At 40.9% G+C, this 17,057-nt stretch overlaps 1 protein-coding gene across 1 annotated transcript; it reads right to left on the bottom strand.

Annotated features, from left to right (window-relative positions):
- Positions 1-13,306: 13,306 nt before the first annotated feature.
- Positions 13,307-15,917, bottom strand: LOC139833587 (protein FAR1-RELATED SEQUENCE 5-like). Its single transcript, XM_071823902.1, has 5 exons — positions 15,325-15,917; positions 14,301-14,973; positions 13,578-14,162; positions 13,428-13,446; positions 13,307-13,371 (listed from the first exon to the last, which is right to left on the bottom strand). The coding sequence occupies exons 1-5, from the start codon at positions 15,915-15,917 to the stop codon at positions 13,307-13,309; spliced, it is 1,935 nt and encodes a 644-aa protein (XP_071680003.1).
- Between the last annotated feature and the right edge of the window lie 1,140 nt (positions 15,918-17,057).

Raw genomic sequence — 17,057 nt, 5'->3', positions numbered from 1 at the left:
CTGGTGAAACTATCTGAATATGTTGCCGTAAACATTGCAACATCTGAGTTGGAGAAGGAATCTGAACCTGTTGACTTGAGCAATGCAACAAATGAGCAAGAGCATCATGGTTTTGAGACTAGAATAGAAAGGTATGTTTGTACTACACATTTTTTTACTGTTTTATAATATAGTCCTGGTCACTGTTGGGAGTAATACTTCTCTGTAGTAATCCTATGATACAACAGAGAAATACTGATTGTTGTTCTATTGTTTTAGTTTGGTTTTTACTCATGATTCTGTTAACTATTTAAATTATTCTGATAGCTGAATTGAAGTAACCTCATAGATGCAATGCTAATTATGGTTGCTGAATTGACCAAACTTTATAGTTGTTTCTAATATAACTGGTGGATCCTTTTTATGAAGAAATCTGGTAACTGCACTTAAGTAATTTGGTAGTTTGTTTTTTAAAAACATGATAACTTCAGGTAGATAATTTGATAGCTGCATTTTAAAACATTTTGTAGTTTTTTTTGTTAATAAATCATGGTTTGTTTGAAACAGGGAAAGACTTCATCATCAATTGGACTCTAGTGCTATAAATGTTGCAGCAGGAAGCAAAGATGTACTTTCCTCGGAGAGTCTCATTTCAGAAAATGATTTTGTCCCCTTGAATGTTGTCGTTGCTGAAGACATACCTGTCCTCCCTAGTGGTGTTGTTCTTCACGATTTAACTGCTGATGAGAAGGTGGACAAGGATAATCGGTTAAAGAAAAGGTATGTGGATGATCACAGTTGAACCTTTTGTTAATTACTTTTTCTCTATGTTTTGCATATGCATTTTTACTTTAATTGATCACAGTTGACTCTTACTTTTGCATATGTAGGAAACGTCTTGCATTGCCGACAACTGTACCAGCAAGAAAATCTCCAAGGCTTGCACGAATGCGTGATGAAAGCATTCCTCAATGTTCAGATTCAAGTCTGGAAACCAAGAATGTTACAAAATCTTCAGTTTGTACTAAGTCTGCAAGCAAGCAAGATGGGAAAACAGTTGCCAGTGCCATTCCAATATCTCCTTCTGCTACAAAATCGCCGACAGTAAAAGATGGCAATTCAAAAGACAGTGCAATCCCTATCTCTCCAACTGTTGTTGATGCTCAGACTCCAAAACCTTCCGCTGCAACCAACACGTGCAGGTCCATTGTTGTTTCACTTGTACAACAGCAACATCATCATCTACCAAGTGATTTTTCTGGAAGCAAATGCAGAATCTTTCCTCTTGTGCATGCAAATCTTGGTGGTTATGGGTTAGAGCACCATCCCCCTATTAGAGTCTCAGAAGATATCATACATGCTGTCAGGAATCTTTCTGAATCTGTGAAGAAATCTGGGATACTTTCAAGATTTGTTGGATTGGATAGTATTACTGCTACACGGCCTTTACGTAAAAGAAAACGGGTTGATAAAGGAACTTCATCACATGGTGAAAAGAAATATAGTCATCCTGGTATGTTCACACCACCAAGCTTTGATCTTGGTTTCAATTCCCAGGAAACTTCAACAAGTGGTTCTGAGTTGGATATTATTTGCTCAGATGAAGATGTAGTTACCGATTTTGCGTTGAATGTTGCTCCTCTATCTTGGTCAAATCCTGAAGGTATGCTTATGCACTAATTTCTAGCTTGCACATATATCTTTTACTTTTTGTATACACTAACATAACATTTTTGCTAAGTGTTTTTTTGTCATGTACAATCCTTTTTATTTTTCAGTGTTTTTTTTAAATTTTATTCCCTTGCTTTTTGGATGTAGCTGAAACTGCTGGAAACACATCAAGCGATGTTGATTTTGAAGAATTCACCTTATCTGAGGAGGTTCAGCAAGTAATGGCAGGAAACATTTCTCAGCTAAGTGAAAAGGGAGTTAAAGAGCTTGCAAAGTATGAGAAGGCATCTAAAGCCTTCTTAGAAAGGCAGCGGGCATTAAAATCAGCTGTTGAACCTACTGTTACACAATATGGAAAATTCATCCAAAGCGTAACACCAAAGGTTCAGCCACATAAAGCGAGAGTCAAGAAGTCATCACACTTCATGCAGTCACCTTTTGACAGTGCAATTAAAGTGACAGCTGAACAAGAAGAAATTTACCAGCTTATCATGCTGAGCAACAAGCATCAAAGGCCAGTGAAATCAAATATCAGAAAGTAAGTTCTTTCCTTTTTCTTTTTTGTGCAATAGTGTAGCTTTTTATCTTACACTTTTATTTTCTGAAAGTTTTTAGCGAATCATGTTTTCATTCTTCTTGCTAAGACAACCTGTTAAGTGCAATGTGAAATGTCGTAGTGACCTGCTTTTCTCAAGTATGTACACTAGTTGTTTTTGTTACACTACCTAATAAGTATGTACATAAACTTGGTAGTTGTGTTTCGATTAATAGGAAGTTGTATTTAGTAATTATGGCAGTTTTGTGTCTCCAGAAATATGTTTATATTTTGATACAGAAGCCAATAACTGTACTTATATTTTGCAGATAGTTATCTAGTAGTTATTATGCTATCATAGCTTATTATTTCCATCTTTTAATCATGTTGTCTTCAAAAAAAAAATAGGTACCAAATCATCGGATACCAAGATAGCTGGGCTCACACAAGTGATTTAGCCGATTCTATACATGGTAGAGGTGAATTGTCTAATCACTGTATGGAAGTTGGCATTGAGTACCTGCGGCGCACTAACACTGTTGAAGGGAAGGTGATAGTCCCATTTCAAACATCCCTTTTCCTGATGAATGGTGAATTTGAGAAGAAATCTGTTGTGTCTCTGTTCAAAAGAACCTCGGATTATTCACTTAATGTGATGAAGCAGGTAGTTTCTGGTTTGTTCTTTATTTTCTTTTTCACTTTCCCAAGCCTGTATAATTTTATTTTGCTACCTTGTGTAAACTTTAAACTGTTTTGTTTTACTAGGTTTCATGTGTTTTTTTGCCATACAGGTTACTTTCATTGTTTTTGAAGAAATATCAAGAGGAAATAAAGAAGGAAATCACTGGTATTCTTTGTCTCTCAATATCCAAGCTGGAAGGTTTGAAGTGTTGGACTCAATGCGAGGAGAATCAAGTGAATCTTTGATGAACCGTGCAAGCAATCTTGTTAGCAGGATCAAGTCTAGGAGAGTGGATTTGGTGTTCAGGAGGGTACGTGCGCACCCTCTCGCTACCGTTGGATTTGCTTTTAGATATGTACTGCCCCGCAGAGACATTAGCAGCGACCTCACGGCGTGGAATCTCTTTTAAAGCTGGCCGAGCGGTCACAGCCGAATTAATAGCCACGCGCATCTTATCCCTTCGCTGTCAAGTCTCAACCATTCAATCTCTTCCAAAACCAACACAGAAAGCTCCGCGCCGGGAGGTTCAAGGAGGAGGTCTTCGCCGGCCACACGTCGAGGGAGGAGGCTGCCGCCGTCGTTCAGGCGACGGGGGACGAGGTGGCCGCGCGGGCCACGCGTCGAGGGAGGAGGCGGCCGCCGTTGGGCCCGCCTCGAGGGAGGCCGCCGCGACATGGTGCTTTCGCCCGGCGTGCAGGCGGTGGACAACTCGGGGGCTAAGAGCAGCGGCGAGGTGCGCCTGCTAGCCACGGCCAACCCCGAGCTACTCCGGCGGCGCCTCCACAAGAAGGTCGACCTGCTGCCCTCCTGCAAAAAGCAGGGCGCCGGCGGCAAGAAGGGACGACCTGCTCGACGACGCTGCGCTCTAGGTGCGCTCTAGGCTCCGCTCGTGGAACTGCTATGGGGCGGTGGCGCCCTCTCCCGGGTCTTCCTTGGTGCCCTGGACGGCTGAACCTCCTCTCCCCGCCGGCGCCGGTGGTCGGTGAGCGCCGGAGTGAGGGGAAAATGGGCAGCAGCGACCCCCTCGAAGGTCGCTGACCACCGGCGATTGCTGGCGTCCGCTCCACCGCGCGTCGTTCGACTGGGCCTCACCTTGTGCGCCACTTCTCTCGTGGCCGCATCCGCGTCGACGGCCGTTACCAGGAGCACTCTTCATGGTCGCAGGAGTCGAAGATGTCCAACCAGGCGTCCTTGATTTGGGGGAAAATGAGATCAATTGGATTTGGGATTTTATTTCGATTTGGGATCTGTTCGTGGCCGGTTTTATATGGATCCATTTGGGTTATTTGTGCATGATTTCCAGTACGCTGCTGAATTCCTTGATTTGGGTTATTTGCGCGTCGCCCAGGGTCTCCCCACGCAGTGCCTAGCTGCCACAGGCGCTCCTGTTCGCCCAGTGCCTCTCTGTCAGCCCAATTCCTTGCCATGCGCCGGATGCCAAGAGGTGCCACCGACGGGCGCCGACCACCACCAGATCCGCACTGCTGCAGAGATTCAACCGCGCCGCTGCTGTCTGGCCCTCGGAGGCTGGAAAATCCCATTTTCAACTCAGGGAGCAAGAGGGGCTCTACGCCGCGCTCCGTCGACGGGAGCCCATTTTCCGAACTCATCCTGCTCGAGCCCGGATCGAGGACATGATTCCACCAATGCCATGCCGAATCCTATTCTCTCTTTTCGGATGTATAGGTGTTTCCTGGGATTCACTCACTGGTGTTCTGTGTGGTCTCGCGCTGGTGGATTTCCATGTGTTGAAGCTAGATTACGGCAGCTGGGCATCAGGAGAGAGATGATAAGCGATGGGTCTCATTATTTTATTTACAGGCTAACAGAATAAACGGTGTTAGACACGTGTCGCATAGCAAACGCGTGCTCACCTACCCATGTGAACACCAGCGTTCATCCGTCAAGTCTATATGGAAGGTGCACTATAGTACATCCAAGATTCAGATTGAGAACTGGGAAATAAAAGTTATTGATGTTCCCATGCAGGAAACAAAGTACGTCACGCATGTACCATTTTCTTTCTGTTTGTGATGTTCCTTTTTCTAATATATAATTGTTCGATAACGACTTTTTCCTCTTCTTCATTGTAAGCTTTGATTGCGGTTTCCATGCTCTGTACAATGTTGAGAAGTGGGATGGACAGAATATTCCATTGCTTGGCAAGGGAGACGTCAGCAAGCTAAGAAGAGTGATGCCTTACAGGTGGATGATACGTCTCCGACGTATCGATAATTTCTTATGTTCCATGCCACATTATTGATGATATCTACATGTTTTATGCATACTTTATGTCATATTTATGCATTTTCCGGCACTAACCTATTAACGAGATGCCGAAGAGCCGATTCTTTGTTTTCTGCTGTTTTTGGTTTCAGAAATCCTAGTAAGGAAATATTCTTGGAATTGGACGAAATCAACGCCCAGGGGCCTATTTTCACACGAAGCTTCCAGAAGACCGAAGGAGTCACGAAGTGGGGCCACGGGGCGCCGACACACTAAGGCGGCGCGGCCTGGGCCTTGGCCGCACCGGCCTGTTGTGTGGGGCCCTCGTGTGGCCCCCTGACCTGCCCTTCCGCCTACAAATAGCCTTCGTCGTGAAACTCTCAGTACCGAGAGCCACGACACGGAAAACCTTCCAGAGACGCCGCCGCCGCCAATCCCATCTCGGGGGATTCAGGAGATCGCCTCCGGCACCCTGCCGGAGAGGGGAATCATCTCCCGGAGGACTCTTCACCGCCATGGTCGCCTCCGGAGTGATGAGTGAGTAGTTCACCCCTGGACTATGGGTCCATAGCAGTAGCTAGATGGTTGTCTTCTCCTTATGTGCTTCATTGTCGGATCTTGTGAGCTGCCTAACATGATCAAGATCATCTATCTGTAATGCTATATGTTGTGTTTGTTGGGATCCGATGGATAGAGAATACTATGTTATGTTGATTATCAATCTATTACCTATGTGTTGTTTATGATCTTGCATGCTCTCCGTTATTAGTAGAGGCTCTGGCCAAGTTTTTACTCTTAACTCCAAGAGGGAGTATTTATGCTCGATAGTGGGTTCATGCCTCCATTAAATGCAGGACGATGTGATGAAAGTTCTAAGGTTGTGGATGTGTTGTTGCCACTAGGGATAAAACATTGATGCTATGTCCGAGGATGTAGTTATTGATTACATTACGCACCATACTTAATGCAATTGTCTGTTGTTTGCAACTTAATACTGGAAGGGGTTCGGATGATAACTTTGAAGGTGGACTTTTAGGCATAGATGCATCTTTGGATAGCGGTCTATGTACTTTGTCGTAATGCCCAATTAAATCTCACAATACTCATCATATCATGTATGTGCATTGTCATGCCCTCTCTATTTGTCAATTGCCCAACTATAATTTGTTCACCCAACATGCTATTTATCTTATGGGAGAGACACCTCTAGTGAACTGTGGACCCCGGTCCATTTCTTTTAATCGAATACAATCTACTGCAATACTTGTTCTACTGTTTTCTGCAAACAATCATCATCCACACTATACATCTAATCCTTTCTTACAGCAAGCCGGTGAGATTGACAACCTCACTGTTTCGTTGGGGCAAAGTACTTTGGTTGTGTTGTGCAGGTTCCACGTTGGCGCCGGAATCCCTGGTGTTGCGCCGCACTACATCTCGCCGCCATCAACCTTCAACGTGCTTCTTGGCTCCTACTGGTTCGATAAACCTTGGTTTCTTACTGAGGGAAACTTACTGTTGTACGCATCACACCTTCCTCTTGGGGTTCCCAACGGACGCGTGTTGAACGGAAAGACAATACGTCATCTACGCGCATCAAGCAGAATTTCTGGCGCCGTTGCCGGGGAGATCAAGACACGCTGCAAGGGGAGTCTCCACATCGCAATCTCTTTACTTTGTTTTTGTCTTGCTTTATTTTATTTACTACTTTGTTTGCTGCACTAAATCAAAACACAAAAAAATTAGTTGCTAGTTTTACTTTATTTACTATCTTGTTTGCTATATCAAAAACACAAAAAATTAGTTACTTGCATTTTATTTAGTTACTTGCATTTACTTTATCTAGTTTGCTTTATTTACTGTTGCTAAAATGGGTACTCCTGAAAATACTAAGTTGTGTGACTTCACAACCACAAATAATAATGATTTCTTATGCACACCTATTGCTCCACCTACTACTACAGCAGAATTTTTTGAAATTAAACCTGTTTTACTAAATCTTGTTATGCGAGAGCAATTTTCTGGTGTTAGTTCTGATGATGCTGCTGCCCATCTCAATAATTTTGTTGAATTATGTGAAATGCAAAAGTATAAAGATGTAGATGGTGACATAATAAAATTAAAATTGTTCCCTTTCTCACTAAGAGGAAGAGCTAAAGATTGGTTGCTATCTCTGCCTAAGAATAGTATTGATTCATGGACTAAATGCAAGGATGCTTTTAGGTAGATATTATCCCCCTGCTAAAATTATATCTTTGAGGAGTAGCATAATGAATTTTAAACAATTGGATACTGAGCATGTTGCACAAGCATGGGAAAGAATGAAATCTTTGGTTAAAAATTGCCCAACCCATGGACTGACTACTTGGATGATCATCCAAACCTTTTATGCAGGACTGAATTTTTCTTCGCGGAACCTATTGGATTCAGCTGCTGGAGATACCTTTATGTCCATCACTCTTGGTGAAGCAACAAAGCTTCTTGATAATATGATGATTAATTACTCTGAATGGCACACGGAAAGAGCTCCACAAGGTAAGAAGGTAAATTCTGTCGAAGAAACCTCTTCCTTGAGTGATAAGATTGATGCTATTATGTCTATGCTTGTGAACGATAGGACAAATATTGATCTTAATAATGTTCCGTTAGCTTCATTGGTTTCTCAAAAAGAACATGTTGATGTGAATTTCATTAAAAATAACAATTATAATAATTCTAGGCCATATCCTGCTAATGGTAACTCTTATGGTAGATATGCTTCACCTAATGAGGAAAAGATGTTAGAAATTGAAAGATCCACCAAGAACTTTATGCAATCACAATATGAGCAAAATAATTTTTTTACTAAAACTATGAATGAGCAATCTACCTTGTTGAAGAATATAGGAAATCAACTTGAAAATCTGAATATGGAGATCTCTGGGTTGCAAACTAAACTTGCAAATGCTGAAAACCGAATCTCATACATGTCTGCGTCACAATCTTCTTTAATTAATAAAATGGCTGCTAAACCTGAGGATATAGATAATAAAATTGTTACTACAGCAAATGCCATCCAAGTTAGAATTAATGAGAATATAAGATTGATGGCCAAATTGCGTGCTAGGTGGGAAAGAGAAGAAAATGAAAAAGAAGACAATATAGCTAAAGTTTGGACTATTACCACCACTAGTAATGCTAATGCTACACATGTTGCTGCACCTCCTACTAATAATGGTAAAAGAATTGGTGTAGGCAATGTTTCCACTTCTAATGCAAAGCGCGAAAAACTGCACAAAAGCTAGTAAAGCTGCTGAAAGCTTTTTGTGATAAAACTGCTGAAATTTTTTCCAACATTGGGGACAATGATCCCATTGCTTTAGATTATAATGGTTTGGATTTTGATGATTGTCATATCTCTGAAGTTATAAAGTTCTTACAAAAACTTGCTAAGAGTCCTAATGCTAGTGCTATAAATTTGGCTTTCACAAAACATATTACAAATGCTCTCATAAAAACTAGAGAAGAGAAACTAAAACGCGAAACTTCTATTCCTAGGAAGCTAGAGGATGGTTGGGAGCCCATCATTAAGATGAAGGTCAATGACTTTGATTGTAATGCTTTATGTGATCTTGGTGCAAGTATTTCCGTTATGCCTAAGAAAATCTATAATATGCTTGACTTGCCACCATTGAAAAATTGTTATTTGGATGTTAATCTTGCTGATAATTCTACAAAGAAACCTTTGGGGAGAGTTGATAATGTTCGCATTACCGTTAACAATAACCTTGTCCCCGTTGATTTTGTTATCTTGGATATTGAATGCAATGCATCTTGCCCCATTATATTGGGAAGACCTTTTCTTCGAACTGTTGGTGCTATCATTGATATGAAGGAAGGTAATATTAAATATCAATTTCCTCTCAAGAAAGGTATGGAACACTTCCCTAGAAAGAGAATGAAGTTACATTTTGATTCTATTATTAGAACAAATTATGATGTTGACACTTCGTCTCTTGATAATACTTGATACACACTTTCTGCGCCTAGCTGAAAGGCGTTAAAGAAAAGCTTATGGGAGACAACCCATGTTTTTACTACAGTACTTTTATTTTATATTTGAGTCTTGGAAGTTGTTACTACTGTAGAAACCTCTCCTTATCTTAGTTTTGTGCATTGTTGTGCCAAGTAAAGTCGTTGATAGTAAGGTTCATACTAGATTTGGATTACTGCGCAGAAACAGATTTCTTTGCTGTCACGAATCTGGGCCTAATTCTCTGTAGGTAACTCAGAAAATTATGCCAATTTACGTGAGTGATCCTCAGATATGTACGCAACTTTCATTAAATTTGAGCATTTTCATTTGAGCAAGTCTGGTGCCTCAATAAAATTCGTCTTTACGAACTGTTCTGTTTTGACAGATTCTGCCTTTTATTTCGCATTGCCTGTTTTGCCATGCTTGATGGATTTTTCGATTCCATTGACTTTCAGTAGCTTTGTGCAATGTCCAGAAGTGTTAAGAATGATTGTGTCACCTCTGAACATGTAAATTTTGATTGTGCACTAACCCTCTAATGAGTTGTTTTGAGTTTGGTGTGGAGGAAGTTTTCAAGGATCAAGAGAGAGAGATGATACAATATGATCAAGGAGAGTGAAAGCTCTAAGCTTGGGGATGCCCCGGTGGTTCACCCCTGCATATATCAAGAAGGCTCAAGCGTCTAAGCTAGGGGATGCCCAAGGCATCCCCTTCTTCATCAACAACATTATCAGGTTCCTCTAGTGAAACTATATTTTTATTCCATCACATCTTATGTACTTTGCTTGGAGCGTCTGTTTGTTTTCGTTTTTGTTTTTGTTTTGTTTGAATAAAATGGATCCTAGCATTCATTGTGTGGGAGAGAGACACGCTCCGCTGTTGCATATGGACAAGTATGTCCTTAGGCTTTACTCATAGTATTCATGGCGAAAGTTTCTTCTTCGTTAAATTGTTATATGGTTGGAATTGGAAAATGATACATGTAGTAATTGCTAAAATGTCTTGGATAATGTGATACTTGGCAATTGTTGTGCTCATGTTTAAGCTCTTGCATCATATACTTTGCACCTATTAATGAAGAAATACATAGAGCATGCTAAAATTTGGTTTGCATAATTGGTCTCTCTAAGGTCTAGATAATTTCTAGTTTTGAGTTTGAACAACAAGGAAGACGGTGTAGAGTCTTATAATGTTTACAATATGTCTTTTATGTGAGTTTTGCTGCACCGCTTCATCCTTGTGTTTGTTTCAAACAACCTTGCTAGCCTAAACCTTGTATCAAGAGGGAATACTTCTCATGCATCCAAAATCCTTGAGCCAACCACTCTGCCATTTGTGTCCACCATACCTACCTACTACATGGTATTTCTCCGCCATTCCAAAGTAAATTGCTTGAGTGCTACCTTTAAAATTTCCATTCTTCACCTTTACAATATATAGCTCATGGGACAAATAGCTTAAAAACTATTGTGGTATTGAATATGTACTTATGCACTTTATCTCTTATTAAGTTGCTTGTTGTGCGATAACCATGTTCCTGGGGACGCCATCAACTACTCTTTGTTGAATATCATGTGAGTTGCTATGCATGTTCGTCTTGTCTGAAGTAAGGGAGATTTACCACTAAAATGGTTAGAGCATACATAATGTTAGAGAAGAACATTGGGCCGCTAAATAAAGCCATGATCCATGGTGGAAGTTTCAGTTTTGGACAAATATCCTCAATCTCATATGAGAAAATTAATTGTTGCTACATGCTTATGCATAAAAGAGGAGTCCATTATCTGTTGTCTATGTTGTCCCGGTATGGATGTCTAAGTTGAGAATAATCAATAGCGAGAAATCCGATGCGAGCTTTCTCCTTAGACCTTTGTACAGGCGGCATAGAGGTACCCCTTTGTGACACTTGGTTAAAACATGTGCATTGCGATGATAATCCAGGTAGTCCGAGCTAATTAGGACAAGGTGCGGGCACTATTAGTATACTATGCATGAGGCTTGCAACTTGTAGGATATAATTTACATAACACATATGCTTTATTACTACCGTTGACAAAATTGTTTCTTATTTTCAAAATCAAAGCTCTAGCACAAATATAGCAATCGATGCTTTCCTCTTTGAAGGACCTTTCTTTTACTTTTATGTTGAGTCAGTTCACCTATCTCTCTCCACCTCAAGAAGCAAACAATTGTGTGAACTGTGCATTGATTCCTACATACTTGCATATTGCACTTGTTATATTACTTTGCATTGACAACTATCCATGAGATATACATGTTACAAGTTGAAAGCAACCGCTGAAACTTCATCTTCCTTTGTGTTGCTTCAATACCTTTACTTTGAATTATTGCTTTATGAGTTAATTCTTATGCAAGACTTATTGATGCTTGTCTTGAAGTACTATTCATGAAAAGTCTTTGCTATATGATTCAACTGTTTACTCATGTCATTTACATTGTTTTGATCGCTGCATTCATTACATATGCTTACAATAGTATGATCAAGGTTATGATGGCATGTCACTCCAGAAATTATCTTTGTTATCGTTTACCTGCTCGGGACGAGCAGAAACTAAGCTTGGGGATGCTGATACGTCTCCGACGTATCGATAATTTCTTATGTTCCATGCCACATTATTGATGATATCTACATGTTTTATGCATACTTTATGTCATATTTATGCATTTTTCGGCACTAACCTATTAACGAGATGCCGAAGAGCCGATTCTTTGTTTTCTGCTGTTTTTGGTTTCAGAAATCCTAGTAAGGAAATATTCTCGGAATTGGATGAAATCAACGCCCAGGGGCCTATTTTCACACGAAGCTTCGAGAAGACCGAAGGAGTCACGAAGTGGGGCCATGGGGCGCCGACACACTAAGGCGGCACGGCCTGGGCCTTGGCCGCGCCGGCCTATTGTGTGGGGCCCTCGTGTGGCCCCCTGACCTGCCCTTCCGCCTACAAATAGCCTTCGTCGCGAAACCCCCAGTACCGAGAGCCACGATACGGAAAACCTTCCAGAGACGCCGCCGCCGCCAATCCCATCTCGGGGGATTCAGGAGATCGCCTCCGGCACCCTGCCGGAGAGGGGAATCATCTCCCGGAGGACTCTTCACCGCCATGGTCGCCTCTGGAGTGATGAGTGAGTAGTTCACCCCTGGACTATGGGTCCATAGCAGTAGCTAGATGGTTGTCTTCTCCTTATGTGCTTCATTGTTGGATCTTGTGAGCTGCCTAACATGATCAAGATCATCTATCTGTAATGCTATATGTTGTGTTTGTTGGGATCCGATGGATAGAGAATACTATGTTATGTTGATTATCAATCTATTACCTATGTGTTGTTTATGATCTTGCATGCTCTCCGTTATTAGTACAGGCTCTGGCCAAGTTTTTACTCTTAACTCCAAGAGGGAGTATTTATGCTCGATAGTGGGTTCATGCCTCCATTAAATCTGGGACAGTGATAGAATGTTCTAAGGTTGTGGATGTGCTGTTGCCACTAGGGATAAAACATTGATGCTATGTCCGAGGATGTAGTTATTGATTACATTACACACCATACTTAATGCAATTGTCTGTTGTTTGCAACTTAATACTGGAAGGGGTTCGGATGATAACCTGAAGGTGGACTTTTTAGGCATAGATGCATGCTGGATAGCGGTCTATGTACTTTGTCGTAATGCCCAATTAAATCTCACAATACTCATCATATCATGTATGTGCATTGTCATGCCCTCTCTATTTGTCAATTGCCCAACTATAATTTGTTCACCCAACATGCTATTTATCTTATGGGAGAGACACCTCTAGTGAACTGTGGACCCCGGTCCATTTCTTTTAATCGAATACAATCTACTGCAATACTTGTTCTACTGTTTTCTGCAAACAATCATCATCCACACTATACATCTAATTCTTTGTTACAGCAAGCCGGTGAGATTGACAACCTCACTGTTTCATTGGGGCAAAGTACTTTGGTTGTGTTGTGCAGGTTCCACGTTGGCGCCGGAATCCCTGGTGTTGCGCCGCACTACATCTCGCCGCCATCAACCTTCAACGTGCTTCTTGGCTCCTACTGGTTCGATAAACCTTGGTTTCTTACTGAGGGAAACTTACTGCTGTACGCATCACACCTTCCTCTTGGGGTTCCCAACGGACGCGTGTTGAACGGAAAGACAATACATCATCTACGCGCATCAGTGGCTCACAGCTGACTTCAATGAAGAGAAAGATAACTGGAGATCAAATTTAGTCAATAATGCTATAAGGTAACACACAAACGACAATCAAATACAGTATAGAATGCATTTGTATTACATCTTGTCTGGTCACATCTCTGAATTGTGGAACAACTTAAACAAAATAAGACAGCAGACTGCTTAATTTTTAGTTATTCAGATCAAACAACTCCCCCCTCTGTGTGCATGTCCTTGAATCATGCATTGTGGAGCCACATTGTTTGCATACACGGATTTCCTTCCTCCCTATGTCCAATGGCTTCTGAAATGCTTTCTTTCGCTTCCTTCCTTTTGTGTTTGATACACGTGGATCCCGGATGTCAGGAAATTGTGTTTCTGAAGTTTCTGGCATTGCAGATGGAGTTGCTGTTTCATTCGCTATAGTTGCTGAAGTTGACGCAGATGCTTGTTTCTGTTTCTTCTGATGTGCTTTTGGACCAGATTTTGGTTGCTGCAAAGGCACTTGATCCCTTGCAGATTCTTGCTCAGTTTGGTTTGCAATTGCTTCTGTTGGATTGTGGTTGACTCGCTTAGCTCTCTTAGCAGTCTCCCTTTTAAGTGCAGCCAAGTCTTTCTTCAATGCTTTCATGTGCATACGGACTAATTTTCTGCCATCTTCTGTCTCATTTGCACCAATTGCTATCCCTTTGAACTCATTACAATTGACATGCAGCCACATCTTCTTTCTTGATTCCTCTGGCATTACGGCTCGCTCCCCTGGTTTTTCTACTACCAAATCTTCTTCAGCACTCCATGTCCACCTGCGGAGAATATACCTTACGGGTATCTCGCAAACTCCAAGCTGTAACATGGCCTACATGTTTAAATCATTGGAAAACAGTAATCAACATACATGTGTTTTTAAACTGGCAATAATGGATACTTTTATAGGTAACCTAACTCAGAGAATATGGTTTTTTTGATGTCAACTATATTTTTTTTGCTTTTTTACCTTTAAGATGTGGCAGCAGAGAATACCATCCCTTTCAAACTTGCAGCAAGCACATCTGTATTCTCCATTTTCAGGGTCTGCATAAACTTCATAGGACCTGTTGTAGTAGTTTGGTACAAATTTGGTTATGCAGTACACCTGGTATGTATATTGAGCAATCTCTTTTATGTTGTAGCACATGCTCGATTGCAATTTAGCCTGGAAGCGAGTGTGTATGTTTTTCGTGTAAAGCTGTGCCATTTGAGTTTCTAGTGGGTTCCAACTCCAATTTCTTGCTGTTAAAAGTGCTGAGTCTGACTCCTCCTTGTTTTGTGCTTTTATCATCTTAGATTGGATATCAGCATACTGTCTAACAAACTCGATGATAGAATTAGTAGGGGTTACATATTTCTTCAGTACTGCATTGAACCCCTCACTTCTCTGTGTAGTCTGGAGGAAAGGATAGAAGTTATGCATAAAGTATGCAGGAACCCAGTAGCTTCTTTTGTTGTACAGAGCTGTTATTTTTTCATGGTCTCGCAGTCTATGCTTGTACACCATCAAGTTACATTTCATTTCAAAGTCTTCTGGTCTTAAGCTGCAGTTGATGCAGTCATTCATTTCTTCACGCAAGCCTTTTATCTTTGCAACGAATGGGCCAATCTCTTCTGTTGCCTTTTCTACTATGTGCCATCTGCAATTCCGATGTGTTGCATTTGGAAACATTGCTAGTATTGCAGATCGCATTGCACCATCTTGATCTGTTATTAGGTTTAGTGGTGCTAGGCCATCCATAGCTAGCAAGAATGACTCAAAAAGCCATATGTAGCTCTCAGTTAGCTCATTCCTCAAGAAACCACAACCTAGTTGGATAGATTGTCCATGGTTGTTAATCCCAATGAATGGTGCAAACGGCATCTTGTATTTGTTTGTCAAGTATGTTGCATCAAATGATATGCAGTCATTGTAGTTTTTGTATGCTTTTCTAGATGCACCATCCACCCAAAACAAGTATTGCACCCTATCTTCATCATCAAGTTTATACCTATAGTAGAAATCCTTGTCTTGCAGTTTCATTTGTTCGAAGTACTCCATTGTATCTTGCATATCTGTGAACTTGTTTTGAGCACGAAGTGTCGATCTGAAGTTGGCCATATCTTTAGGTGTGTATGGAACACCTTCCACTGCCTCATACAGTTGTGCCATCACCTGCATCATTCTACTAGTTTCCATATTTACTGTGTGTAGCACCTTGATGAAATCCTTGTCTTCCTCTGGTATATGTCTGTGTGAGCGGAGAAAAGAAGTGAGCGACCACTTCTTAAAAATTGGGTGATTCTGTTCATCATTAAACTCAGTGACCACCCACTCTTTGTCTCGTAGTTTAACTAGCATTCTTGCAGGGCATTCTGTCCTAGCATTTGTACTTTTGTTCCTTTCTGCCACTACTGGTTTGGGTTTCTGTGTATCCTCTTTTTCCTTTGCTTGGTGACCTGCTTTGTGGCAAACCATTGTTGCCCTTATTATTTCTCCAGTCACTTCAGACTTCTTCATGTAGTTGTACCTAATGCCAAAGCCTCTTTTATATGAAAAACTCAAGTAATGCCTGTGTGCATCCTCAAGTGTATCGAATGTCATGTTTGGAAAAGGTGCCTATGGAGTCGAAACTGCTTCGGCATTCCTTGCATCTCTGTTGCTAGGCCCTGGCGGAGGTGTGTTAGCTGTACTTGACTGTGGTAACGTCATCTCGGTGCATTCTAACTCAGCTGACAGTGCCCTGGAGGTTGTGTTAGCTGTAATTGACTGTGGAAACATCATGTCGGTGCATTCTAGCTCAGCTGATAGTGCCATGGAGTTTGTTTCTTCAGTTTGTTTGCTCAAAGTCATATCTATTCATTTTTGCAAATAGAAAATATTAGTACAAATGCAAATTCATAAGTATTCAGTTAAGGTAGCTACTGCATAATACTTTGTGGAAGTTCAGTAGGTAGTTCTTTGGTAATTTGATTCAACAATTCTGGTAACTCTATTCAGTAAACATGAAAAGTCTTTTCCATCTTTTTTCAGTAAACATGGGAACTTTTTTGACTTGTAAAAATATTGTATAAGCATTCTGGTAACTCTTTTTCAGTAAACAATTCAAACTAACTTTACTATTTTGTATTTTCATTTAAGCATTCTGGTAACTCTTTTAAATAATTATGGAAACTTGAATTTGTAAAAATGATGTGTAATATTCACCTTGTTTGTTTGTAGCTGCTTGCACTTCACCTTGGTTGTTGTTAGCTGCTTGCACTTCACCTTGTGTTTTTGTAGCTGGTTGCAATGATACAGTTTGGTTATGCACATTCATCCACATGTGTTTGTCAGTATCCATATCTGCAACCTGTAAGAAAGAGCTTTTTGTAAGAATCCGGTAGTTGCTAATTTCGTTTCATGTTTTTGTATCCAGCAAGAAGGTGTTGTCCAAGGGAAATTGATCAAGATAGGTTTGTTTATCCAAGCAAAGCTGATCAAGGGTGGGAGCATTCAAGCAATCTTTTTGTAGCAATGATGGAGTTAGGTTTCTGGGAAGAGGATCAAGTTCAAGATTCATGCTATGCATCTGGAACATGTGTCCACTCTTTTCTATTATGATCAAGTTATCAGAATCTGCTAGAGTAGTATCCATATCAGAATCTATGTTGTGGAACATGTTGTTTATGGCTACCAGAAACAGTAAGTTTTTGTTTGGCTGATTCATGTTCCTATGTGTGGCTAGCAGAATTATACTATGAC

The sequence above is a fragment of the Lolium perenne genome, chromosome 7 (genome assembly GCF_019359855.2).
Source record: "Lolium perenne isolate Kyuss_39 chromosome 7, Kyuss_2.0, whole genome shotgun sequence".
NCBI lineage: Eukaryota > Viridiplantae > Streptophyta > Magnoliopsida > Poales > Poaceae > Lolium > Lolium perenne.
The sequence above is the reverse complement of the archived record's forward strand: the minus strand, read 5'-3'. Positions and strand labels throughout refer to the sequence as shown.